Source organism: Chrysochloris asiatica, unplaced genomic scaffold, assembly GCF_000296735.1.
Source record: "Chrysochloris asiatica unplaced genomic scaffold, ChrAsi1.0 scaffold00067, whole genome shotgun sequence".
Lineage (NCBI taxonomy): Eukaryota > Metazoa > Chordata > Mammalia > Afrosoricida > Chrysochloridae > Chrysochloris > Chrysochloris asiatica.
In genome coordinates this window covers 7,348,994-7,376,335 of record NW_006408585.1, presented here as the reverse complement: position 1 = coordinate 7,376,335, position 27,342 = coordinate 7,348,994, and the positions used below count along the sequence as shown (strand labels likewise).

Below are 27,342 nucleotides of genomic sequence, written 5' to 3'. Positions count from 1 at the left end.
TGTCAACACTATCCAAGAAAAGGACAAAACAAACAAACAAACCCCAAACCAGCAAAAGGAAGGAAATAATAAAGATAAAAGCAGAAATCAATGAGATTGAATACAGGAAAGCAGTAGAGAAATTGGTTAAATAAACTGGTTCTTCCCCAAAAGGCAATAAAATTACTAAACTCCTAGGGAGACTTCAAAAGTAAAAGGGCATAATTACCAATTCAAGAATGAAAACATCAGATTGAACAGCCATTAAAAAGATAAGAGCTAGCATGGGTTATGAGTTGGGCTCACAAGTTCAGCAGTTTGAAATTAACCAGCTACTCTGTGGGAGAAAGATGAGGCTTTCTGCTCCCATAAAGATTTACTCCTCGAAAACCTAATACAGGGTCACTGTGAGTCAAAACCAACTCCACAGCACATAACCACCACTACCACAATTAACTTAGAATCATAAATTTGAGAAATTAGAAGAAATGGGCCAATTCCTTAAAAGCTACTAGTTACTAAATCCCAGCCAAGATGCAATAGACAATCTGAATATTCCTATGACGATTAAAGATACTGAATTCTTCATTTTAAAACTTCCCAAATGGAAATCTGCAGCCCCAAATTGATCTGACTTTTGAGATTCATCCATGTTGTATGTATCAACATTTATTCCTTTTTATTGCTGAGTAGTATTCCACTGTATGGAATATACTAGTTTGTTTGGTCCATACACCTAATAATAGACATTTCGGTTGTTTCTAGTTTGGGCCTGTTAACAAATAAAGCTGCTATGAATATTCCTGCATAGATTTTTGTACGGACGTATGTTTTCATTTCTCTTAGGTAAATAGGACTGGAATGGCTGGATCATATGCTAAATGTATATTCAACTTTTAAAGAAACTGCCAAACTATTTTCCAAAGTAACGTAGAGATTATAAATCTGGCTGCTAACCTCAAGGTCAGCAGTTCGAAAGTATCAGCTGTTCCATGGGAGAAAGATGAAGCTTTCTGCTCCTATAAATATTTACAGCCTCGGAAACCCTATACAGGGTTGCTATGAGTTGAAACCGACTCCAGGGCACATAAGCACCACCACCAGCAGCATTATTAACCTTTTACATTTCCACCAGCTATATATGAGAGTACAAACTATATAAAACCATTTATATAAAACTTAAAAAAACGGATCTATAGGCAAACTAATCAATAGTGACCAAAAGTCCATGCTAATTGCCTGGGGTGGGGTGAGCAGGGAGAAGAGATTACAGAAGGGCACAGGAGACGTTTGGCGGTGCTGGCTGTTCATTGATTGTGGTTAGTGGTTTCACAAGTGTGTCTGTATGTCAAAACTTAGACTGCACTTCAAGTATCTGTAGCTTCTTGTACATCAGTAATACCTCAGTGAAGGTGTTAAAAGTGATAGGATAATATTCATGGAACTTGTCTCCGAATAATGGATTGCGACTAAGGTCTCCTGGCCTCCCGAAGTGGCCAGTCATTGAGAGGGTGACCTGAAAGCCTCAGCTTTCACTGGCAACTCTTGCCGGGAGTCAGCAGCTGTCTGTTGCACAACCCCAGCTCAGTTTCAGCATTGGTAGATTGCACGATTGTTTCCTTCCAATTTCAAGGGGTCAATCGAGAAAAGAAGTAGATAACAAGATGACAGTGCAGATTAAAAATGCTGTGAAAAGAAAACCAAGTTGATATGTGGACACTCGGTTTGATAGCTCTTGACTATCTTTGAGAAAATTAACTTGGACAAAAGCTTGCCTGTCCAGCTTATACTGTTGATCAAAGAACCTGAAACAGATGGTGTATACAGATAAAAGCATGCATAGGTGGGTTTGAACTGCCAACTTTGTGGTTATCAGTCCAATGCCTTTCCAGACCTGAATGGGGGATAAGGGCTATAGTCTCGGGTTCCTCTAGTCTTATTTCTAACCAGTTAACCTCAGTCTTTTTTTTTTTAATTTAGAGTTTTGTGCCATATTTCCCCCACTCTAACTAGGACCCTATAGTGTAATCTCTTTCAGGGTAGTTGGTAGTGGTAAACTGGCCACCATCTAGTTCTGGGCTCAGAGTTATGAAGACTGATGTTCAACTGTTCCATTCATCCTCTGGACTATGTAATTCCAAGTGTCTTCCATTTTTATCACTATGGAGAAACCAATAGTTGCACCTAGATGGCCGTTCATAAGCTTCTAAGATCCCAGTCTCTACTCACCAAAGTAAGATGAAGAACATTGTCTTTGTGGATTATGTTGTTGATGTTGTTAGGTGCCAACAAGTCAGTTTTGACTCATAGCTACCCTATATAGGGTTTCCAAGGAGCGGCTGGTGACTTTGAACCACTGATCCTATGGTTCAAACCAACCTTGCAATCTAGTGCATTTCCCCACAGCACCGTATAGGGACTATTGTTGTTGTTGTTATGTGCCATCGAGTTGGTTCCGACCCATAGCGACCCTGTACAGGGTTTCCGAGGGTGTAAATCTTTACGGGAGTAGAAAGCCTCATCTTTCTCCCGCGGAGCACCTGGTAGTTTCGAACCGCTGACCTTAAGGTTCGCAGCCCGATTCGTAACCACTACGCTACCAGAGCTCCCTATAGGGACTATAGATGGTTGAATTTTTGTTTTTCTTGAACCAGGTGGATTTCATTGGTATTTACCTAGCTCTCATTGGCATCAGATGTTCACATAAAGTCAATTTACTTACAGTTTCATTTTCTAAAAGAAAGAGTTTGTCTCAGATTTTCACACCATATAGATTTTTTCCACTTAATAGTCTACAAAATTCTGAACTTTGATACAAAATTTTGTATCTTCATACTTTTCTTGTTAATATTTATTATCCCTTTCTTGTGTTTATAAACTGCTTTTGTAGGCAAGTAGATTTGACATTTGGGGTGGGCTCCTCTTTTGAAGAGTTTCACATGGCAGAGTTCCACATCACTAGGATAGGAATGAATCCATTTTTGTGTCAGCATTTAAAATAATATTCAAAACAATGCTGTGACCTTCATCTATGGAATCAGTAGCTCAAAAGAGGGAATAAATCCTTACAGCAAGAATCATTTCCACCCCCTCCACACACAGAGTAGACAGGGATGGGCAACTTGGACATTGGCTACCCAAAATGGGGGGCGGGGGGCTACAAAGGCAAGAAGTGACTGGCTTACAAGCTTTCAAGAGGGAACCTAGATCCAGAGGGCCTGGAGGAAGGTAGACTCTCCAGTGAGTAGTATTCAATCTGACTAGGTGGGGCTGATGCAATGAAATGCAGACGGGCCTCTTGTGATACAATAGTGAATAATTGTTATCAGGACTGTTTGTGAGGGTTGGAAATGTAAAGGTAGACGTTTTATAGCAAGGAGTGGAGTGATTAACTTTTCAGTCTAGGAGCGGAGGTCCCTAGGACCATCAAGGGAGAAGAGCAGAGCGCAGGACCCTACCCAGAGAAGCCGTGATGCCTGAAATGGATCCAGAGATGATGACGTGGAGCATGGAGCAGCTGGAGACTTTAGATCCAGAGTGGGAAAGCGACTGTGTGCTGAAGACCTGGGGGCACGGGGGAAGGATTGCATGGAGGGGATTGTAACCATGGCAATGAGATGATATACTATAGAATGAATGTAAAACTAATGTTCTCCCACATAAGCTATCACATAATTCACAATAAAAACAAAACAAAAAAAACAATGCTGTGTCCAGCTTTCATTTGACTGTTTCTTTTTTCTAATGTTTGTGAATCATGTGACAGTTTACATGGGAGAACATTAGCTTTACATTCATCCTATCGTATATCATTTCATTGCCATGGTTATAATTCCATCCATGCATCATCAACCAACCAAAGGGAATACCCTACAAGCCTTCCCCCCAGTCGTCAGCACACAGCTCCTCTCCCTCTCTGGGTCTAAAGTCCCCAGCTGCTCCATCTCTCCACATCGTTGTCTCTGCCTCCATCTCTGGCATCACTAGTTCTCTGGGTAGGGTCCCACACTCTGCTCTAGACAGTTGAATTTTTTAAAGATCATTTTGTTGTTGTGTGTGCATTGACGTGGTTCCAACTTACAACTATCTTGTTCAGGATTTCTGAGAGTAACTGGTGAGTTTGAACTGCCAACCTTGCAGTTACCGCGATTAGCAGTCTAGTGTTTATCCTACAGTGCAATATCATGGCTCAATGTTGTGTTAAATGTGCTGCCCTTCAGTGACTGGAGTAATTGAGCAAACTGATATCATTGTATGTTCCCTCTTTCCGGTACCATGAGTTTTCATTCATGACATTCTAGAGGCAAGGAATGTTTGCCTACTAAAGAGGAAGACCCCCAACAAAATGGATTGGCCAGGTGGCGGCATCAATGGACTCAAGCGTGGCAACAGTAGTGAGGTTGGCCCAGGATTGGGCTGTGTTTCCTTCTGCTGGGCATAAAGTCACTATGAGGTGGTACCAACTCGATGGCACCTAACAACATACTCTCAACACTAAATGTTAGCAAGCACAATGCTGGGCTCTGGGGATTCAATGATGAACATAATAAACCTAGACTGGACCCCAACTCAACTTCCTGAAGACTGTCTTCAACTGTCCCACCCTCATTTCAAGGCTCACAGAAAACCATACACCTTCTCTGCGAAAGATTTCCACACTATTCTTCCATCCACAGATGTCTGTCCCTTTTCTGAACTATAGCACTTAGTCTATACTATGCCACATGACATTTTTTTTGTAGCATTCTAAAGGAGTCCTGATGGGGCACTGTGGGTTAATGTGCGGGACTACAAGGTTGGTTTGAACTGCAAGGTCAGCAGTTTAAGCTTACCAGCTGCTCCTTGGAAACCCTATACAGAGTCACTGAGTCAGAACCGACTCCACAGCACTTAACAACAACAACAACAACAAAAAAACAATAAAACTGTCCAGAGATTTATCTTGTTAAATTTCAGGTAGAATGTACTCAATTAATCCTAACTCTAAATTCACAGCACACTTTCAGCATGGGTCATACAAGAGACCTCTTATTTATTACAACTTTATAACCACACCCCCAGTTCTTTACCCACCCTAAGCGGCTATTACAATACATACTTATATCCTCGACCTCAAGGTCGGTTTGAACCGCACGTCAGTGGTTCAAATTCACCAGCCATTCATCGAAAACCCTATACAAGGTCGCTATAAGTAGGAACCGACTCAATGGCACTTAACTACAACGTGTTTTGTTCTGTTGTATGCTTGCTTGCACAATGAACACTATTTTCTGCACACATATGCTTAAACATATGTGAACAACAATGTGTTTTATTTCGTTCAATGCTTCTTACTGTCAGTACTCATCGCCAGGGTTCTGGTATATATCCATGTTGTTGTGCATGCTATGTGCACAACTACTATACCCCATGTAGTACCTCCATCACATACCACCTTCCCTGTTTCCAAGCATTAGCCATCGGGTCACTTCCAACTCCCCCAAACCACTATATGCCAGTGATTTTATGTATGTTACTTTAGTTCCAATTAAAATTTGAGCTGCTTGTAGATAAAAATCATGTTTTTCTTTTGTTATATCCTTCTTGAAAAGTTATTCAAGGAGTATTTGCTGACTTTTTCATTGTGGGCTATCTATGTTTCCTGTTGTAAAGTGCTATAAGGTTTAAGGTAAGTTCATTTTGGTAACTAGTCAGGAGTTGCCAATGGAGTCCTCCTGAGCTGTGTTTCATCCTGGCTTTACCCCTTAGGAGCTAACTCTGTGACCTTGGGGAAGTACCACCTTGTTGCTTTGGGTGTTTCCTCCTTCATCTATAAATGGGGATGATATCACCTATCTTATAAGGCTGTTGTTGTTGTTATGTGCCGTCAAGTCGGTTCTGACCCATAGTGACCCTGTACAGGGTTTCCGAGGCTGTAAATCTTTACAGGAGCAGAAAGCCTCCTCTTTCTCCCGCGGAGCAGCTGGTAGTTTCGAACTGCTGACCTTGTGGTTCGCAGCCCGATTCGTAACCACTACGTTACCAGAGCTCCTTATAAGGCTGTTAGGAGGAATAAACTAACTAATACAAAGTACTCCAGTACCACAAATATATGTAACATGTGCTACAAGTCCTACCTACCATTTCAAAACACAGTCATTCATATATTTATCATATATAGCATATAGTTATCAACTCTTCTAAGAGAGCGTATATCTCTCGGAGGAAGGACCATTTCAGAAACCTCTTTGTATGTATGTGTGGATCCGCACTCTGATGGGAAATAGTCCTTACGGGAAATAGTCCATACATTTATATTAAATAAACTATTGTAATACTTTCGTTGGCATTCTGTTGTTCTAGATTTTTAGCATATACACTGTTGTTGTTAAGTGTTGTCAAGTTGATTCTGACTCATTACTGACTCTGTAGAAGGTTTCCAAGGAGCAGCTGGTGGGTTTGAACTGCCAACCTTGTGGTTCACAGTCCAGTGCTGCTCCTATAGCGCCACACCAGGAGTCCAGCATATACACTAGAGTATTTTAAAATACTCTTTTATTCAAGAATATCATATGTGTTAATATCATTATTGCAAGATTTATGGCAATCTTTTATTATTACATTATATGTTGAAAGGAAAGTTACATCTATTAAAAAATAGAATCATAAATTAGTCTTCAGTACAGAAGATCGCTGCTTTCATATTTTTCTTCTCCACTGGCTTGAAAAATGCGAGTGCTCCTTCACTCATGCTTCTTCTTCAAGGGTTTAAAATAAGAGGAATCTGCATCCTGTAACAGAGTAGCAATATGTGAATCAGTCTCTCCTTGTAGTTACTCCAGTTTCAGTAATTCCTTATGTTTGGTGGAGCTATATCATTATGATTCAATGTTGAGAATATTTACAAAACTAGGGAAATGCTTAAGTTAGAATAAAAATCACAACCAAAATTCTAGATCTATAACAACAACAAAATCTTTAACACATTGCTATCGCTCTCTGGTAATAAATATTGATTAGCATCTGCTCAGGTCATTTCTTCAATGCTGAACTCTCTCTTATTACTCTCTGGACCAGGGAGTCTGTGTGGGTGGACCAGTATAAAACCCACAGTGAACTGTCTTAATAAATACAAGAATGTTGTCATTGGTTGATAAGTGCCGTTGAGTCGGTTCTGACTCAGCAACCCTGTATAGTGTTTCCAAGAAGCAGCTAGTAGGTTTGAACTGTCAACCTTGTAGTTAGCAGTCCAGTGCTTATTCTACAGCGCCACAAGAGGGCTACTAGAATAGGTAAGAGTACTTAAAATTAAAATATTAGCTAGGTAATTCTAAAATGACTTGTGAACCTTTACTACAATGTTTGAAGAGTAAGTCAAGACAAGTTGATACTCCTTAAGATGTGACATTTTACTTGGGAGGATGGGTATTTACCATTTCTAAGAATTTGCATTAAGTAAGGGGGGAAATTATGGAAACAAAATTCAGCACTGCTAGTGTTCTTGATCTCTAAAAATAATAAAACTAGTTGCCGTCAACTCAGTCTAACTCATGGCAAGGCCATGTGGGTCAAACTGGTATTCTTCCTCCTAAGGTTTCAATGGTTGTGTTTCAGGAGTAGATGACCAGGTGCCTCTGGATGGGCTCAAATCTCAAACCTTCTGGTTGGCTCCTGAGTGCACTCACCATGTGCATAATCTCGGAAACCCCATACAGTGTCACTCTGAGTCGTTACCAACTCAACAGCATTGAACAGCAACAACAACAATAGGAACCCGAACAACTGCTATATCCACTGCCATCCAGTCAATTCCGACTCACAGCCACCCTATACAAGGTTTCCAAGACGAAATCCTATTGGAGCACACAGCCTCCTCTTTTCCTGCAGAGCATATAGTGGGTTTGCACAGCTGACCCTGCAGTTAGCAGTCCAATGCTGATCCCACAGTGCCACCAAGACTCCTTAACAACTACTATTGTTTGTTGTTAGGTGTTACCAATCAGTTCCTACTCACAACAACCCTATCTAGGGTTTCCAAGAAGCAGCTGGAGGGTTTGAACTGTTGACCTTGAGGTTAACAGTCTACAGTGCCACACCAGGATTCTAAACAACTACTGGACCTACTTGCCCCTTTGAAACAATTTTTTCTAGAATGCCTTCTCTCCATGTCACATGACTGAGGTCTTTGATCTTCACTATTAAATGGCAGTGCTGCCATCAGGATTAAAAAGAAAATAAAGGCATTAAGAGTTAATGCTTAGAAAGCATAACACTCCAAGCTGTTTTAAGAGCTTTCCGTATTTAGTGATATCAACCTGTGAGAGCTGGAACTTCATGAGATTTCTGTTTTTCTGGGTCTTGCGAGTTTTCTGGGTCTTTCTCTGCCTTTGACAGGATGCAGTTTTACCACTTTCCTATAGCTCTCAATGGCAATTCCTACCTATTAATACCCAGTGAGTTTTCCTTCACTGACAAGTTTCTGCCTGATCTGGAGTCCAGCTTTTGCAGGTTTTAGCGTACCAACTTGCTTAACCCCCTACCGTCATTCAGCTCCATTTTATAGATGAGAAAATTGAGTAATAGAGAAGTAACCTGCCTGTGGCTATGAGGTGGATTTGAACATGGGTCTCCATGAGACAGCATCGACTCCACAGCATGAGGGTCCATGTGCTTTCCCAGCATGCCCTGCAACCTCTCCTAGTAAGGGGGTCTTTCCCTCCCAACTCTTGCCCATCACTGGACACAGCTGTCCTCCAAATGTACAACTCAGAAGTAATTGTTGATGAAGTTCTATCTTTAGAACCAGTCCCACACAACCAACTTACACCATTATCAAAACACTTAGAAATGAACTTGTTGTCAAGTGCTGCTGAGTCAGCTCTGACTCATACCAATCCTGTATAAGGTTTCTGAGGGAGCAGCAGGTGGATCTGAACTGCCCACTTTGGGGTTAGCAGTCCAGTGCTGACCCTATAGTGCCACACCAGGCCCCCTGGCCCAAAGTAAACTACTCTATATTACAATTTGGTAAAAAATGAATAGCCCCTTCATGATTTTCATGTTCTGGATGTTTTAGTACACCATGGAACAATTTTATAACCTTTAAAGCTTTTTAAGCATTCTTGGGTTTTTACTTTTTGCTTTTGTTTCTCCTCTAATTCATTTTCAGTCAATTAGCTTAGTCTGTAAACAGCTGGAACAAATTAAAGTTCTAGCAATTAGTAGATTGCTTAGGTAATGGTAGAGTATATAATGTCGTTGTTGTTGTTAAGTGCTGTCAAGTCGGTCCTAACTAATAGTGACCCTGTATAGACTGTCCAAGGAGCAGCTGGTGGTTTCCAACTGCTGACCTTGGGGTTTGCAGTTCAGTACTGATCTTACAGCATCACACCAGGAGTTCAGAGTATATAGTACATATGATATTGTTGTTATTGTTAAATGCTGATGAATCAGTTCCAGCTCATAGCGACCCTGTACAGGGCTTCCAAGGAGCAGCAGATGGATTTGAACCACTGACCTAGCAGTTCAAACCAGCCTTGTGATCCAATGCTTCATCCTACACCACACTAGTACATACATAGGATCCCATATTTACAGTTCTCATATATATTTATTTATTCATATGTATATGTACCAACAACCATTGAAATACTTTAACAATAACAACCATTGGCAGTTATAAATGTTGTCTAATGACAATCTATACATTTTGACTTAACATTAAGTGTTTAGATCTTACATTCTTTTAATGGCTATAGCTGTCTCAGAAATAGTTGATAGTCTCTCCCATCTGCTATTTAGAATGAGGGCTGAAAGAATGAGTACTCTGTGTATTTTCTTGGACGTGGATAGAAGCACATCTTAAAAGCACAGCGAATTTCAGGAACGAGGTCAAAGGGAGCAGAACTACCCAGTGTAAGTGCATCAGTTTGAACCATGCAGTAAATACTTGGACAGAGCTAACCAGGGTTGTTGACATGCACCTGGGGAGAAGCAGAGGCCCAGTATCACCCAAGGGAGGTGACACCTGTGCTGGGACTGGCAGGATGGGTAGGAGTTTGTGGGGGAAGAGAGCATTTGGGACAGGGACTCCCACCTCCCATAGGCTAGAACTGGGAAAGTCTGCAATAGACATCGCAAGTGATAAGAGAGGGACTATGGGCAAAATTCCTGACTAAAGCTGATGTTCTTCTTCCTAAAATTCTAAATGGCTCTGAAGGAAAAATTTAGGGAACACTATTTTAGATACAACAGGAACAGATTTTAGCATGCATTAGTCAAACAATGTGGACACCTGGTGTGGCGCTGCAGGGTAAGCACTGGACTGCAAACCACAAGATCTGAAGTTCATACCCACTAGTTGTTCCTTGGAAACCCTGTATAGGGACCCTCTCTCTGAGGCAGAATCGACTGGATGGCACTTAACAACAGTCAAACGGTAAGTGTAAGGAGAAATCTGCAATCTTAGGAATTCAATCTTTTATTTGCTTTTACCTGGTAGAAAACTTCATTTTCTACAATATAGTACATGAGCAGATATACCTAGGAATCATGTTTTAAAATTTATATCATGAGGTTGACAGAGGGGTAATTAGGAACGTTTTTTAAAAGCACTAGAAAAGTTTGAACTTTGCTGCAAAATTCACAAGGCTTATTAAGAAATGTGTAAATTGGTCTTACCACACCATTCTTAAAATTCTCAATCCTTCTCTTCCCTAACTTGCTGGAGAGCCACAACATGAAGGTCGGCATATATTGGCCCAAATACGTCATTAACAAAAAAGGCTGATCCGAGATCCAAACTTCTTTCAAATCATTGGCCATAGTGATTAATATCAAACGCACACAACGGCTGGTTGCCATCTTGAAGGACTGGTCCCCCTCACAGCCTACGGACTTAGAAAATTAAACAAAGTAAAGCCCAGAATGCTGCATATTTATCCAAGCTGTCTTACAGAGCTTAGAAGCTAGAAATTATACAGAGTCCATTTAATTATGTAGTTCCTTTTGTGGAGTCTCCTGCCCAATCAAGAGTCCCCAGTGGTACTAATGGGGATTTATAAACGATTTGTAATATTCAAGAAACCTAACAGATAACATTTATCAGATAAGATTCTGCTGGCTAAGTAAAAAATGAAGAAAGAGTCTTTGCTTTTATTAAGAACGACATTATTTATTTTAAACTTTTCATTGTGAATTCTCTGAAGGTTTACAGAGATCACCAGCTTTACATTCAACAAACCGTACATTTTGTTTCATCTCAATGATTGCAATCCCTTCCATGCAACAACAGTTATCCCACTTCCTAGAACTGTATCATCTTATTGTGCTTAATGATGTTTTATCATTTTTGTAATAAAAATGTAGAAACAAATTATGAATTCACACATTTAGCAAATGAAATCTCATAAATCCTTGGTCCATGGGGATAAAGTAGAGGAAGAATATAGAAAGTGTTTCTTGGCAGTGGAAAATCTGATTCTACTACTCTGGTTAATCTACTATCATCCTATCAGTAACTAAATTGAGGTCCAAAAAAGCAGTAAGTCATCTGGGCTCACACAGACTACTGGTAGAACTAGATCTAGATTCCAAGTCTCTTAGTTTCAGTTGGGTGTTTTTTTCATTTTACCTTGGAGCCTCTACAGAAAATGTGAAAATATGTATCTGTGAACATTTAATATAGAAGCATATACATAATATACCTAATAAAAATGAATCTTCAAGGAGAAGAAGATTCATGTTCTTCAGAGAGATGCTGTATTATTAAGTGATACTGGACTCTTCTTTATGAGATATTTGCTATTTATTTGCTAGATCACTGTGTATAATCTGTGAGCACAAACTTTGGCATGACTAGCCTAAAATAATCACTGTTCAACAAGGCTTTTTCTAAACTCCTTCTTCAGAATCCCTCTAAAAATCCCCATAAGATTTAGTATACTACAAGTCAGACTCTTTCACTGTTGCTAAAATGTATGAAATGGTAGAAACTGGATGTCTTAAACATTAATAACCCACATGATAGTGGATTACTTATAAGCAACGGTTTAGCAATTTCATTCGCTTTTATTAAAATTGGATGCAACAGCATTCTGCTAACCTTCACAATTTTCATAACATCTTAAGTTTTGTGAATAATTCATAAGAAGTTCTAACATGAATCCTTAAGATGTAATACTATAACACCAATATGTATCTACTAAAGCATTTAAATTGTCTCCCAAACAGAAATCTTTACCTTTCTGACTTCTTCAGTAAAAGCATTCTTCACAATATTTGACTGAACAGGTCCTGGGTAAATGGTAGAAATTGTTATACCTGGGTATGTGGCAAGTTCAGTTCTGAGGCCATTAAAAAAACCCTAAAAGGACAAAAAATCATAATATTTAAAATAAAAAATTATATTAAACACATGTCTTATGTTTCTTATTGGCATGAAATCACTTGAACTTTTTATGAAGGGCAGTAGTGTTGCTGTTAAGTGCTGTTGAGTTGGTGCAAACTCATAGCGACCCTCTAGGGTTTCCAAGGAGGATCTGGTGGGTATGAACCACTGACTTTGGGATTAGCAATCCAGTGATCACCCTAAAGTGCCACACCGGGATTGCATGAAGGACAATAGCAACACATTTATCAAAATATATGCTCTGAAATGTCTGAGTGAAGGCAGGTTTAATTGTGCAAACAGGCTAGACATTTGTAACTTAAGACTGAAGGCAATCTTGAACAGACAATCTCTGCTTTTTCTAGATCTGAATGAAATGCTTTGGAAGTGGCAGCTCCTCACCTCACTGATTTCTGTGGTGGGCAGGAAACGGACAGGTGAAAAACCATACCTGGAGATTCTGATGCATCCTTCTTAACCAAACTCCGTGTCCCCACTCTAAAATAGGTACATGTATAGTCTCCACTGAGAATCAGTGTGGTCAGGTTTATTTTTATCCACCTCAGCGGTCTAAAGAGCCAATGTTTGGGGTACGGAGTGATAAGAAGGGGTTAGTACTTAGTAGAAGTTATCACAGAGAAACAATTCTCTTTTTTCAATTTATTATTTTACTATTTTAACAGGCTGAGTGTCACCAAATGTTATAGATTAAATTGTGCCCCTCCAAAATAATGTGTTATAAATCCTAACCTGTGGTGGTAATCCTATTTGGGAATGGATTTCCTTTGTTTTGTTAAGAGACATTATTAGGGTTGTTGTTGTTGTTGTTAAGTGATAGTGACCCTGTGTAAGATTTCCAGGGAGTGGCTGGTGAGTTTGAACAGCTATGGCTCAAACCGACCTTGAAGTCTAGTGTATTATCTCACAGCACCACACCAGGATTCCTTATTAGGCTAGGGTATGGACTCTTAGTGTGGCTCTGTGGGTTAATGCGCTGGACTGCAAAGTCGTTTTGAACTGTAAGGTCAGCTGCTCCTCAGAAGCTCTATACAGGATCACTATGGGTCAGAGCTGACTCAACAGCATGTAACAACAACATGTCTTAAACTGGAGTCCTGTGTGGTTCTGTAGGCTAAGCACTGGACTGTTAACAGTAAAGACAGTGGCTCAAATGTTCCTCAGACACGCTTTCCAGGGTCACTATGAATCAGAACTGACTCAATGGCATTTAACAACAATAGCATGTCTGAAATCAATCTCTTTTGAGGTGTAACAGAGACACAAAAAGCGAGGGGAGCAGAGATGGGAAGTCACCATGCCACATAAAGACCACCAAGGAGCCAACACATAATGACCGTCCCCCAAAGCTCACAGAGAGAAAGCCTCCCTTCTAGAGCCAGTGCCCTGAATTCAGACTTCTAACTTCCTAAACTCGGAGAAAAGAGCTTTCTGTGTGCTACAGTCACCGACTTGTGGTGTATCTCATATAGATACATTAGCTAACTAAGTTGCCAGACTTTTATCTTTGGGGAATGATAAGAGGGTAGATGAGTAGATAAAAAATGGAATATGACTGCCTTCTGAATGACTTTAGTAAAAACCAGCTTGTTGTTAAGTGCCATCGAGTCGGTTCTGACCCATAGCAACCAGCTAAACTTTCAAAACTAAAGACACAAAGACACTGGCCATTTTATATTCTGTCTAAGATCATTAAAACAGTAGGTAGTACACAGATTCTACTTCTCATCTCTTTTCCTAAATTGGGAAATTTTCCAAGACTCCATTGTTGCCATAAAGCTGGTTTAGCTCCTAAAAAACCTATACACCTTACCCGCAGTGCATTCATATGAGATACAACATTAACCAGATACCAGCCTTTATGCTGCCTCCCTAACACCACAGGGCCTATGAGGAGGGTTCACGCTGTCAGAGCCTGACTCAGCTCACAGATAGACTAAAAAAACAAACAAAACGAAGCTTGCTAAGATGATAGAGGACCATGCAAACCAACACATTGAACAACAAAGCCTCTCTTTTTTTGAAATCACATCTAGTACAGTGTATAAAGAGCTCTGGTAGTGTAGTGGTTACGAGTCGGGCTGCTAATCTCACGGCCAGCATTTCAAAACTACCAGTCATTCTGCGGGAGAAAGATGAGGCTTTCTGCTCCCATAAAGCATGACAGCCTTAGAAACCCTATACAGGGTCACTATGAGTCGGAACCGACTCCACGGCACATAACCACCACCACCACCACCACACTTTTGGAGGAGTCCTGGTGTGGCGCTGTGGGTTAATGTGCTGGGCTGCAAAGTGGTTTGAATCACAGGTCAGTAGTTCAAGTTCACCAGATACTCCTCAGAAACCCTATACATGGTCTCTATGGGTTGGAACTGATTCAACGACACTTAACACCAACAACAATATACTTAAGGAAGGTGCTCTGGTAACATAGTGGTTATGAGTCGGGCTGCTAACCTCAAGCTCAGCAGTTTGAAACTACCAGTAGTTTCGTGGGAGAAAGATAAAGATTTTCTGCTGCCATAAAGATTTACAGCCTTGGAAACTCCATACAGGGTTGCTATGAATCTCAACCGACTCCATGGCACATAACCATCACTACCATACTTATGAAGTATCTGTAACATGGAGTCCTGGTGTGGGGCTGTAGGCTAAGCACTGGACCGAAAGGTCGGTTTGAATAGCAAGATCGGTGGTTTAAACTCACCAGACACTCCTCAGAATCCCTATACAGAGTCGCTATGAGTCAGGACCCATTCAATGGCACTTAACAACATACTTTTCTGGGAAAGAGGGAATGCTCTTCAGAATGAGACTCCTCATATCCATGTTCAGATTCTAGCCTAACTAACTAGTGTCTGAACCTGCCAATTTGCCATGATGCAGTAAGAATGAAGATAAAGTGAAGGGTGATATGTTGGCTAGATTGGATACTTCTTGAGGGCAAGGGCTGTATGTTCTTATCTTTATATAACCCCATGATCCATTACAAAGTCAGAAGTATGTGTGACTCAAGTCTTTTTAAACATCTACTGGAGACACATTCTACCAAAGGTCTCTTCACAACACTGCTCCGTTCCAGTGACCTCATGCAGTGATGGCCAAAGACCTCAGAAGAGTTATACCTGTTTAAATCAGTTCTATCACTGCTGAGTTGAGCAGCCTTACCCGAAGAGCATGCTTGCTGGCACAATAGCCGCTGGCAAGAGGCGCTGACATGACACCCATGAGGCTGTTGATGGTAACAATCTTTCCTTGTTTCCTCTCGATCATGTGAGGCAAAACACATTTTGTCAGGGACACGGTCCCTAGGTAGTTAAGATCCATCAGCTCCTTATAAACATCCAGGTTAGTGTCCAACAATAAAGATCGCTGGGATCGTCCACCATTGTTGACCAGAATGTCGATCTAGTTAGACAGAATTAGAAAAGGAAAGCTTGGGACATAGCTTGAAGAATCAACAGAATCATGGTTTAGGTCCCGAAGTCAGCAATTTAAACAAAAGCAAATAAAAAAGTAATCAACAAAGCTCACTATGGAGTTAAACTCCCATTTTAAGTTACTTTATGCAAGGTAATAAATGTAATAAAATCCAAAGCAAAAGTGAACTTTTAGCTTCCTTTGTACTACATGGAGAAGCTTGTTAGGGTATGAATGGAATCCTGCTGTGAGATTGTAAGATAAGCATTGGACTGCTAACTGCAAGGCTGGTGGCTCAAACCCACCAACTGCTCCTCAGAAGCCCAATACAGGATCACTATGAATTGGAACTGACTTGATGGCATTTAACAACAACAACAACAAAGGATATGAAAGGAGTCCTGACATAGTGCTGTAGGATAAGCATTGGACTGCTAACCACAAGGTTGGTGGTTCAAACTCACCAGTTGCTCCTTGGAAACTCTATGCAAGGTCGCTAAGAGTCAGAACTCATTGGCACTTCACAATGGTAAGAAAAGTACTCATTACCAAAGTAAAAAACTCACAGAGATTAAAAGCCTCAGTTTATGGGCCAACTCTTACTACATGGTCCCACTTGCCTGTTGTTGTTAAGTGCTATCGAGTTGGTTCTGACCCATAGCGACCCTGTATAGGGTTTCCAAGGAGATCCTGGTGAGCTTGAACCGCCAACCTTGCAGTTCAAACAGCTCTGCAGTCTGGCGCATTAACCCACAGTGCCACACCAGGACTCCCCACTTGCCTAGAACCCCTGTAATGAGAACTCCATGTATGGGAACCTCTTCAAAGCAAGACCATGTCAATTCCGATGCTACTTACTTTACCAAACTCCTGGAGAACAGCTTTGGTAGCCACTTCATGAGAATTTGTGTTGGTCAGGTCAAGGGGTAAAACAAGGATGTCTTTTTCTTTTAAATTGTCATTCTCTAAACAAAGATATTTAAAAATTAGTGTGAAAGCTATGCCACCGTCCAATCAAGCTCCTTGCTACTGGAATTGTTATTTAACAAGAACTGTCAACTCTAATAACTAGGGGGACCCCTGAGATAATGGCCCTTAGTCTTCCTTAGATCTAGACCTGAACTTACCCCCTTAGCTATACTTTCAGCCTAACAATAATCAAGTACATCAAGGGAACAATAACCGTAGGGCTGTACACACTCCTTAGGATCATCAACTATTTGAGAACAAAGGACAGCATGCACCCAAGGGCAGTGTTCAGAAGAGTTGAGAAAGAAGGAGGAATGAAAATGGAAAAAATAAGGAGGCCATAAGTCATGTTACACTCTGGGATTGCAATCAGTGACCTGAGATAAATGAATTGCACTCTAAGCCTTCACCCAATTCACAACAAAAAGCAAAAAAAAAAAAAAAAAAGGCAACAAATTCATTGCTGGGTAGCCCTGAGGAAGTTTTTCACTCAGTGACTGGTGGTAACATGGTAAATGTATCGGACAAAAACTTGACGGGGTTCACAGGAAGCGGAATGATTCATTTGAACTTGAAAACAGACAGTCTAACTTTAGAATGGATTCTGTAGAAACTGAGTTTGTACTAGAATAAGTTCTTTAGAAGTACAGAAGTACATTTTGTTTTGTAACCAATTAGTTGCTCTTTTATACACATTCCTTTGTTTTTTATTTTGTTTTTCTTTTTTTGGCTTTAACAACCATAATTTTTTTCTCTCTTACAGCTAAGGAAGCTAGAAATCCAAATTCAGAGTGCTTGTCTGGGGAAAGGGCCTCGTCTCATTTCAGCATCTGTAGCCCCAGTATTCCTTGGAGATCTCCATATACTTTGACTTCACAGTGCAGGGACTCCAGGTTCAAAGGGCACATTCCACTCCTGGCTCTTCTATCTTGCTGGCAGCAGCTCCCTCATTCCTTTTTAACTACCCTTACGAAGAAGATCAGAGCTAAACAATAGTACAAGCTTCCCTCCAGAGGTAAGATTCCAGTAGGCGAGCAAAGAAAAGGATACAATCCTGGAATTCAAAAATCAAAAGACACATTGAGCTGTAACTTTTTTATTTCTGTCCATCAAAAGAACAATTGAGACTCTAGATTCACGGAAAGAGAGGGACTAAGAGCTGGCAGCCAGGAGGCAGAATATGCCCTTTGGTGGTTTAAATGATTACATATGCCTGAGTGCTTTAAAAAAAAAAAAAAAAAGGAGCTAAAATGAATAGAGAGAAATACTGTTTGTTAACTGATGGTACATGGAGGGGATTATAACCATTATAATGAAACAAAGAATATGATTTGTTGAATGTAAAACTGATGATCAGCCCTGTAAACTTTCACTCAATTCACAATAAAAACTCAAATAAATAAATAAATAAATAAATAGAAAATAAATAAATAGGTATCTCTAAAAAAAGAAAAAAGAACAGCTGAAACTAATCTTCTTCACCTCCAACCTTGAAATACAAGTAATACCAATAAGAAAATCAAAGAAAGGAGAGAAAAATAAGAGGGAGGTATAAAGGCATTGTGGACACTTGAGTAGATTGAAAAACATCAAATGTATTAAAAGAAATGAAAAAGTGTGCACCAATGAGCTGAGAGATGAAAAGAACACAACCGGCTTTGTTCCAGCTAAGAGAGGTGGATATGGTTCATCTCCTCTGCCAGGGTGGGGTTTGCCCCTCACAGCAGTAGAAAAGCACCTACCCATAAAAAGTGGCCCCAGCGTACAATAACACAAGAGGCCTTTGAAAGAAGTATCACGAAAGAGGTGTTGTGGTCTTACTGAGTGATTCATTTGGCCACTAACTCTCATTTTGGAGCGGTTAGCTCATTCAGCAAAATTAAAGATTTTAAAAGGATGACAGGTAACCAGATGATCAAAAATGATGTGCTGAAAAATTCAAGATGATCTCATTTTAGGTACTAAATGTCCCAATGACAAATAAATGATATGACTTAAGGCTACTTTCAATGTGAACATAACTACACGAAACACACACAAACAAAACATTAATATTGTTGCCCTATATGCAAATGACAGGTATTAAACATGTTGTATTTTTTTTATACCTAATTCCATTTCTGTTCTTTTTTCCTTTAAAAATCATCCTATTGTCCCATGTGATTTTAATAATTGACATTTTTACCCAAATGAGTAAGAATCCTTTCTAATTAAGTTTTATGGTGACATACATCCATGCTGTGATGGCTAAGATTTATGTATCAACTTGGCTGGGCCCTGATTCTCGGTGCTTTGGCTGCTAGGTAATCATCCCCCAGGATGTGGTCAGTCAGTCAGTTGTACGGGATTAGGGTGACATGTAGCACCTTTACTAAGTCACAGTCCTGATCCAATGTAAGGGGAGTTTCCCTGAGGTGTGGCCTATATCACCTTATGTTACAAGAGACAAAAGGAGAGAGAGGCAAGAGAAGGCGGGACCTGGCTATTTAACAAGAAGAGCTGGCAGCAGAAAAAAAAAATGCACGTGAAAAAAGTCCAGGTGAAAATGGCACACAGAAAAAAACTCACTGTCGTAAAAACACACAAGAAAATTGCACAGACAGAAAAATGCCTACACGGAAAAATGCCTGCCCATAGAAATGCTCTCCTGTAAAAGGCAGAGGCACTTTTTGGGTTGAAGTTAGCTTTCGGGTTAAGGCTTGGGTTAGGGTTTGGGTTCGTTTATTAGTTTATCATATTGTGAACGCAAGAATTGTTCTATGTGCATATTTTTCCATGTGGGCATTTTTCTGGTGCACATTTATGAGAGTGGAGTATTTTCCTGTGTGCAGTTTTTGTGTCGGCTTTTTTTCACAGAACTGGAGCAAGTTTGTTGGACACAGGTTCCCTGTGCTGAGAACTTAGACCCAGAGGAAAACTGATGTCAAGATACATGTGGATTTCCCAGGAACACCGGACCCACAGATGTTAAAAGGAGATAAAGGATCTTCCCTTAGAGCCAACACACAGAGAAACTTCACTTCAAGCTGACACCTTGCATTCGGACATCTAGCCTCCTAAACTGTGAGAAAATAAATTTCTGTTTGTTAAAGCCAAGCACTTGTGGTATTGCTGTTATAGCAACATTAGATCAGCTAAAACACAGCTATGTGTAAGAACCAGACTGTTCTTTCTCTCAGATGAAATGTGAGTCACCAGGCCACTCAAAATCCACCAGAATTTGGGAGAACTGGAAGTCATTCTCCAGGGCAACCAAGTAGAAAAGCAGCAGGAAAACAGAAGACAGGGGAAGGGCAGCTGGTAATTCAGATAGCCAAAGAAAGAACATTTCAGTCAAAGCACTTGGAAGGTTAAGAGCTGAGGAGTTCTGTCCCCAAAACCCCAAAATTCCAAACACTGAATTTGAGTTTGGATTCTGAATACCTAAGATCGATTTCTAGGATGTACTACTCTTGTTTTAATTGACTTACCAAGGCATTTTCTCTTCACCCTTTCCAGTTCGTTCGCTCTTCTGGCTGAGAGCACCAGAGAAACTCCTAGTTTCGACAGCTGGTAAGCCAGCTCCTCTCCAATCCCACTGGATGCTCCAGTAACCCACACCACCATATCAGTCAGCTCCCATTCTACAGAGAAAGGAGAGAAGAGTAAGATGAAAAAGTCAACTACAGACTATACCTATCAAAGATGGTGGGGGTATTTTAAAAAACATCATTAAACACGATATAATGTGTGGATCTTAAACAAGTCCTAAGGCAGTATCTCCTACCTAATAAAAAAAGATTGTAAACACAAGTAATGTTTGTAACAGTTATCATCAATACATTGGTTTTTATGTCCAAACTCTTGGCCTTCAATGTCTACCAACTAGCACCCAAGAGTAGCAGTTTTGCTTTCTGGAATCAGAGTGAATAAACAATCCCTCTCTTCCCAGGATAATTCCAGGTGTATTTCAAGACAGCTGTCAAATCCTCCCTAAATCCTTTCATCTCTTGCGTACTGAGGCTTAATGGTGGCTGTGGTGGTAGTCTGCCTTTGAGTCGGTTCTGACTCATAGCAAACCTATATATAGGGTTTCCAAGGCTGTGAATCTTTACAGGAGCAGAAAGCCTCATCTTTCCCTCTCTGAGTGGCTGGTGGATTTGAACTGCTGACCTTGTGGTTTGTAGCCCAACTCATAATCCACTATGTTGCCAGGGCTCCCTGGGGCTATATTGATTGTTCTGTTGTTAAGTGTCATTGAGTTGGTTCGGGCCCATAGTGAGCTGTAAAGAGCAGCTGGTGAGCTTGAACTATCAACCTTGCAGTTCAAACAAACTTTGCAGTCCAGAGCATTAACCACAGTGCCACACCAGGACTCCATAAGCATCTCCAATTTTGCTACATTCCCTCCTGTGATAGGGCATCAAGTTTCCTCACTATTCTGCTCCCGCCTTTTGGTACACACTCTTGTTCTTGTTGTTAAGTGCCTTGGAGTCGATTCCGACCCACAGCAACAGGAGCAGCAGGTGAGCTTGAACCACCGATCATGTGGTTCAAAGTGACTTTACAGTCCAGCGCATTAACCCACAGTGCCACACCAGGACTCCAGCACACACTCTAGTTGGTCAGTATTCTCAGCGAAGGGAACTGGCCAGAGTAGGAGGACCCAGGATTCCACGGGGTCTGGACAATACACAGGAGATGAGATGATTCAATCCCCTCCTTTGTCCTCCAGAGGGTAGGCTCATGAAGGACCAGTGTCTCCAGTACCCGGCACATATAAACAAGCACTCATAAGACAGCTGCTGTTTGCAGCTGTTGCTTCAGACACTGTTGTTAAGTGCCATCGAGTCAGTTCCAAGCTATAGCGACCCTGTCTAGGGTCTCCAAGGAGCAGATGGTGAGCTTGAACTGCCAATATTGCAGTTCAAACGGAGCTTGCAGTCAAGCATATTAACCCACAGCGCCACACAGGCACTAAACATCTACAAATGCAGCCCAGCTTGCCTCATCTTTTCTTGGCAGCCACTTCCCTTATTAACTCATATCAAGGTTACTGTAAACTAAACCCGGAATTTTTCTCACATGTGCAGTTGTTAAGAATGTTTTCTTAACCTGGATTTGTGCCATGGATTTTTCTGGATCTAAGTCTCATATCTAAAATTGTTGTTGTTAAATGTCATGGAGTTGGTTCCAACTCATAGCAACCCTATACAAGGTTTCCGAGGAGCAGGCTGGTGGGTTTGAACTGCTAACCTTAATTGTTGTTGTTATTGTTAAGTGCCATTGAGTCACTTCTGACCCATAGAGACCCTGTGCAGGGTTTTCAAGGAGCAGCTGATGAGCTTGAACTGCCGATCTTGCAGCTCAAACTGACTTTGCAGTCCAGCGCATTAATCCACAACACCACACCACCCTTAAATTTAAACATATGAAATAGATGCTTGAACTGCAGTTGATTTCTCTAGAAGGAGAGAGCTGGGTGGGTTCAAACCACCAACCTTTAGGTTAGCAGCTGATTGCAAAGCACTTGTACCACTCAGGGACCCTACTAGGATCTACAAAAGACAGGCAATAGTATCTACCTCCAGAAAGACAAAGGACCAAGGGTAGGAGAAAACTTCACTCTTCACTGTGCATCTTTTTGTACTTTCAAAATTTTATGTTACATGTTATCTATTTTTTGAAGTGACAAAAAGGTATAAACTTAAAAAGAAGTCCAGGAGGATATATATATTTTTTTCACTTTGATAGAGTTGGCCCAACTTTCTTGTCAAACTCTACATTCCCTAAACCTGTTTTTTCATCATTTCCCCCACAACCAAGGGTCATTTTTTAGGCACCTTTTTCCTAAAAGCTCCTCCATGAAATTTTAGTATCCCAGACACACCTGGGGTAGTATACCTGTTTATGTACTGTACAAGTCTCTGTGCTTTATACCTTAAAGGAATATGTATAAAGCTTAGCCTTTTCATTCAAACCAGGTTTAAGAAAGGCCAAATTAAAAAATTAAGGTAAAGGTTAAATGAAAAATGTTTAATTATTAACATTCAACTTTCTGCATCTCCTAAGGAACTTTTAACGTAATTTATTTATGTAAATTGTTGTTGCTGCGTGCTGTGGAGTTGGTTCTGACTCATAGCAACCCAAGGTTTCCAAGGAGCAGCTGGTGAGTTTGAACCACCAACCTTGTGGTTAACAGTCCAATACTTTTCCTATAGCACCACATCAGGACTTCAACTAGAAAGTATTAAATTACATATGTTGTTGTTAATTGCCAGTGAGTTGGTTCCAACTCATAGTGACCCTATAGGGTTTCTGAAGAGCAGCTGATGAGCTTGAATCACTGGCCTTGAGGTTCAAACCAACTTGCAATCCAGTGCATTAACCCACAGTGCATACAAACTAACAATCTGTGGCTCTGTCAGGTAAGCACTAGACTGTGAACCATAAGATTGGCAGTTCAAATCCACTTGCTGCTCCTCAGAAACCCTACACAGGGTCTCTATGAGTTGGAACCAACTCTATAGCACTTAACAACAAAACAATACAATGGCAATATAATAATTTTTTAAAATATTCAAACTTATTTTTCAGCAAAATTAAAACTATGAAAAAGTGAAATAATTCCTTAAAAATCATTCTGAGATATTTTAACTTGTAAATTTTGCTTGATATGAGAAAACAACATTTAACTTAACTATTGGTTAAAAGGGAGTCCTGGTGTGGCACTGCAGGATAAACACTGGACTGCTGACAGTAAGGTCAACGTTTCCAAGTTGCTCCTTACAAACCTTATACAGGATCAGTATGATTTAAAACCAACTTGACTTTTCCCTTTCAACACTTAACATAATTAACGATGGTGGAATAACTTTTATAAAATTAAATAATAAAATGTAAGCTATCTTTACTTAATTCCCAAAGTCCAAGTTCACACAAAAGCACTGAGGTTCAAACATAAACAACATCCACAAGTTAGCCAATGGCAGCCAAGAGGCACCTCGTGCCCACCTTGAGAGCTGATTTCCAGATGGAGAATAAATGGAAAGAAAATCCACTAATCACGGCCATCTATATGCTATAGTTTGGTAGCCCTGATCTTTTCTTTTCATACATAGTGTTTCTTCCACAAAATCATCAATGTCAGTGTTGCTCATGTATATGAAACCCACGCAAACCCAAAGAGAAATGAAATTAAATACTAAGAAATAAGATTTTGTTAAGTGGGGCTGAGCTTTGGAGGGATACTAATCATAGGAACATCTAAGATTTTTTCAGTCCCAAGCACCAATTTTCAGCTCTCTGGACATGATATCCAGCACGTAAACTCCTCCCACTCTCTCTGACTGTTAGAAAGTACCATATATTATCTGAGCTAATAGCTACCACTTTCAATAAACGTCATCAAATGCTATAAGTTTTTTCATACCAAAAATAAAAAAAACTTTGATCCAGGGAAAGCCACTTGCCTCCCCATCTCTACCTCCCCATCCCGCCCCCCATTCAAGTCCCTAAGGGTCGAAAGCCAGGTGGGGCAGGTTATTTTATTTCTCCGATCATCAGTTTCTTTTATCTGGAAATTAAGGTTAACTAGGCCTGCTTTGTGAAGTTGTAAATACCAGAAGTCCTGTGTGTAAAGTACCAAGCATATAGGAACGGGATTCAAAAAGTTGGTGGAAAAATTTCACCATCTTTTCATATTCTTCCACAAACTCTTTGAAGCCCCTTCGTAGAATGCGTTTAATATCAAACAAGGGACACATCAAAGGAAAGGCATGATGTCCATTGGTATGACAAAAATGATCTCACTCCAGGCAAAATTCTGGTTTTTTTCCCGCCCTACTGTTCTACTTTAAACTCCAGTATGTACGTAGGTGGTTGGCTCTGGAGTCTCAGGTTTTGTTCCAAAACTCCAGAAGAGTGAAAAGTACAGGGTAAACAACTTCAGGAAGTGGAGAAACTGAGCTTTCCGATTCTCACAAAGGAGATTTCCTTAATACCACACGTTGTTTCTCTGGCACCAACGCTCTCTTAAACAGTTTGGAAGCACTGAAAGGCCATATTCCGATCAGGAGAGAAGACAAAGGGGCAGAAAGCCTCCTTCACCCGCTTGTCTTCCTCCCCCGCCCCAGCCCGCAGCCTCCGAAAAGCGCAGCCTCCTCGTCGCGAGGCTCTACGCCACCCGGAGGCGCGGCCCGCCCTGGCCGCTTACAGCCCGGCCTCTGATTCCGGAGGGGCCGCGGTGGGGGCTCACCTGGCCGTCGCCCCTGCCATTCGGCCCACATTAAGCTCAGGTCGCCGTCCGCCCGCAGGAAGCGCAACAGCTGCACCACGAGCAGAAGCAGCGCAAACACCGCCAGCAGCAGCCCCCAAGTCATGGTGAAAGCCCTGGCGCGGCCCCACCAAACTACTGGCCGAACCCAGCTAAGCCACTGCCGGCAGGGATCACAGCCGGGTCTCGGGCGGTGCCACCCCGGCTCCGCCCAGAATGCGGGCGGAAAAGGGGGAGGTCTGGACGCGCCCTGAGCCAAAGTCGTCTGCGAGTGCGGCAACCTGGGAAATCGCTGCAACTGTTTAGCTTGAATGTTGTTAAGTGACCGATAGCGACCCTGTGTAGGGTTTCTAAGGACCAGCAGCTGGTGGATTTGAACCATAAACCTTGTATTTAGCAGACTAGTGCTGATTCTAAGTGTCATACCAAGACGCCTAAAAAGCGATGTGGCCCTGTAGAATAAGCACTGGATTGCCAACTACAAAGTCAGTGGTTCTAGCCCACCAGCGGCTCAGTGGGAGAGAGATGAGACTTTCTGCTCCCACAAAGATCCACAGCCTCGGAAACCCTATACGGAGTCGCTATGAATGAGAACCAGAACTTAACACAAACAGCAACCATTGAGAAGAAAGCAAAAGTTCATTAATACGACAGAAAAAAAAGACCAAAGTGGACATCAGAAGAGAATCTGAAACTTGCTCTTGACCGTAGAGGAGCTAAAGAAACGAACTGGAAGAAATGACGAAGCAAAAGAGCTGAACAGAAAATTTCAAAGGACCGCTCGAGAAGACAGTCAAATATAACGAAACGTGCAAAGACCTGAGTTAGAAATCCAAAAGGGAAGAATATGCTTAGCATTTTTCAAGCTAAAAGAACTGAAGAAAAAATTCAAGCATCAGGTTGCAAAATTGAAAGGTCCTGTTGTCAAAATGGGGGACCCTGGTGTTGTTGTTAAAGTGTTGTCGAGTCGGTTCCGACCCATAGCGACCCTGAATAGGGTTTCCGAGTCTAAATCTTTACGGGAGCAGAAAGCCTCATCTTTCTCCCGCGGAACTGCTGGTGCAGTGTATGTTTTAACCGCAGGGTAACCAATCCATTCAATTGCTTTAAAATAAATAAATAAAAAACCTCCATGTAATTAACCCAATCCCTAAATTGAGTTGACTTCCATCAACTAAAGTTTAGAAATGACATTGCAAATGGCACTTGCCTATTGCTGAAAGAGAAAGTGCTGCTCCCAGAATGGTTTTAAGTAAACTATCAGAGCTGCACCCAACCAGGCTAAAGTCAGCGTCCTCCTCTGCAACCCCAAGTAAATAATTCCTTTATCTGTATCTGTACCATACCCATATGTAGGTTGGTGCCTCTGCAGGATGAACAACGGACTCTGAACCATAAGGCTGACAGTTCCAGCACACCAGACACTGCACATGAAAGAGATGAGGCTGCTCACACAAAGGTGTTGTTGTTGTTGTTGTTAAGTGCCGTCGAGTCGGTTTCGACCCATAGCGACCCTGAACAGGGTTTCCGAGGCTGTAAATCTTTACGGGAGCAGATCGCCTCATCTTTCTCCCGCGGAGCAGCTGGTAGTTTCGAACTGCGGACCTTGCAGTTCGCAGCCCGATTCGTAACCACTACGCTACCAGAGCTCCTTACACAAAGGTGTACAGCCTTGGAAACCCTATGGGGTTGCTATGAGTTGGAACTGACTTGACAGTACATAACAACAACATCGATGACTATAAACAATATCTTGTTGTTAGTGGCCATCGAGCTCGTCCACTCTCAGTGACCCTAAGGATAACAAAACTTTGTTGGGTACTATGCAAGGTTGGTGGTTCAAGCTCACCAGCTACTCCTCGGAAACCCTATACAGGGTCGCTTTGGGTTGGAACCGACTCGATGGCACTTAACAACAACAACAAAATGCCACCCTCATGGGGTCCTGGTATGGTGCTGTGGATTGATGTGCTGGACTGCAAAGTCGCTTTGAACTGCAAGGTCAGTGGTTCAAGCTCACCAGCTGATCCTCAGAAACCCTATACAGGGGTACTACAGATCGGAACCAACTTGATGGCACTTAACAACAACAACAAACTACATTATGAGTTAGTGTTGTTTCCATGGTAGTTGTCATTTCTTCCTAGAAACAACAACTTCTGAGGCTGGCTTTTTTTCATGGGTAAGTAGAACAAATGAAGTTAATTTTGCACTGAGAAGATATTAGTTATAATAAAATGTCTATCTTATTACAGTAACTTGTTTTTTAAATATGTTATTGAATTACACAAAGACTCATTTCTCTAGTCAGGTAAAATGAAATTGCTTATGT

The 27,342-nt window shown here is 41.2% G+C and overlaps 1 protein-coding gene across 1 annotated transcript; it reads right to left on the bottom strand.

Annotated features, from left to right (window-relative positions):
• Nucleotides 1-6,701: 6,701 nt before the first annotated feature.
• Nucleotides 6,702-25,116, bottom strand: DHRS7 (dehydrogenase/reductase (SDR family) member 7). The gene is made up of 7 exons (XM_006864590.1): nucleotides 24,993-25,116; nucleotides 20,227-20,379; nucleotides 16,646-16,752; nucleotides 15,536-15,775; nucleotides 12,200-12,322; nucleotides 10,639-10,854; nucleotides 6,702-6,749 (listed from the first exon to the last, which is right to left on the bottom strand). The coding sequence occupies exons 1-7, from the start codon at nucleotides 25,114-25,116 to the stop codon at nucleotides 6,702-6,704; spliced, it is 1,011 nt and encodes a 336-aa protein (XP_006864652.1).
• Nucleotides 25,117-27,342: the final 2,226 nt, after the last annotated feature.

Bases quoted from the DNA above. Each gene is read 5' to 3' on its own strand.
- DHRS7 (XM_006864590.1), bottom strand. From the start codon at position 25,116: ATGACTTGGGGGCTGCTGCTGGCGGTGTTTGCGCTGCTTCTGCTCGTG. The intron at 16,753-20,226 runs GTAAGTCAATTA...ATCTTTGTTTAG, and splicing joins GGTGAAGAGAAAATGCCTTG to AGAATGACAATTTAAAAGAA. The intron at 15,776-16,645 runs GTAAGTAGCATC...CTGTCTAACTAG, and splicing joins TTCTCCAGGAGTTTGGTAAA to ATCGACATTCTGGTCAACAA.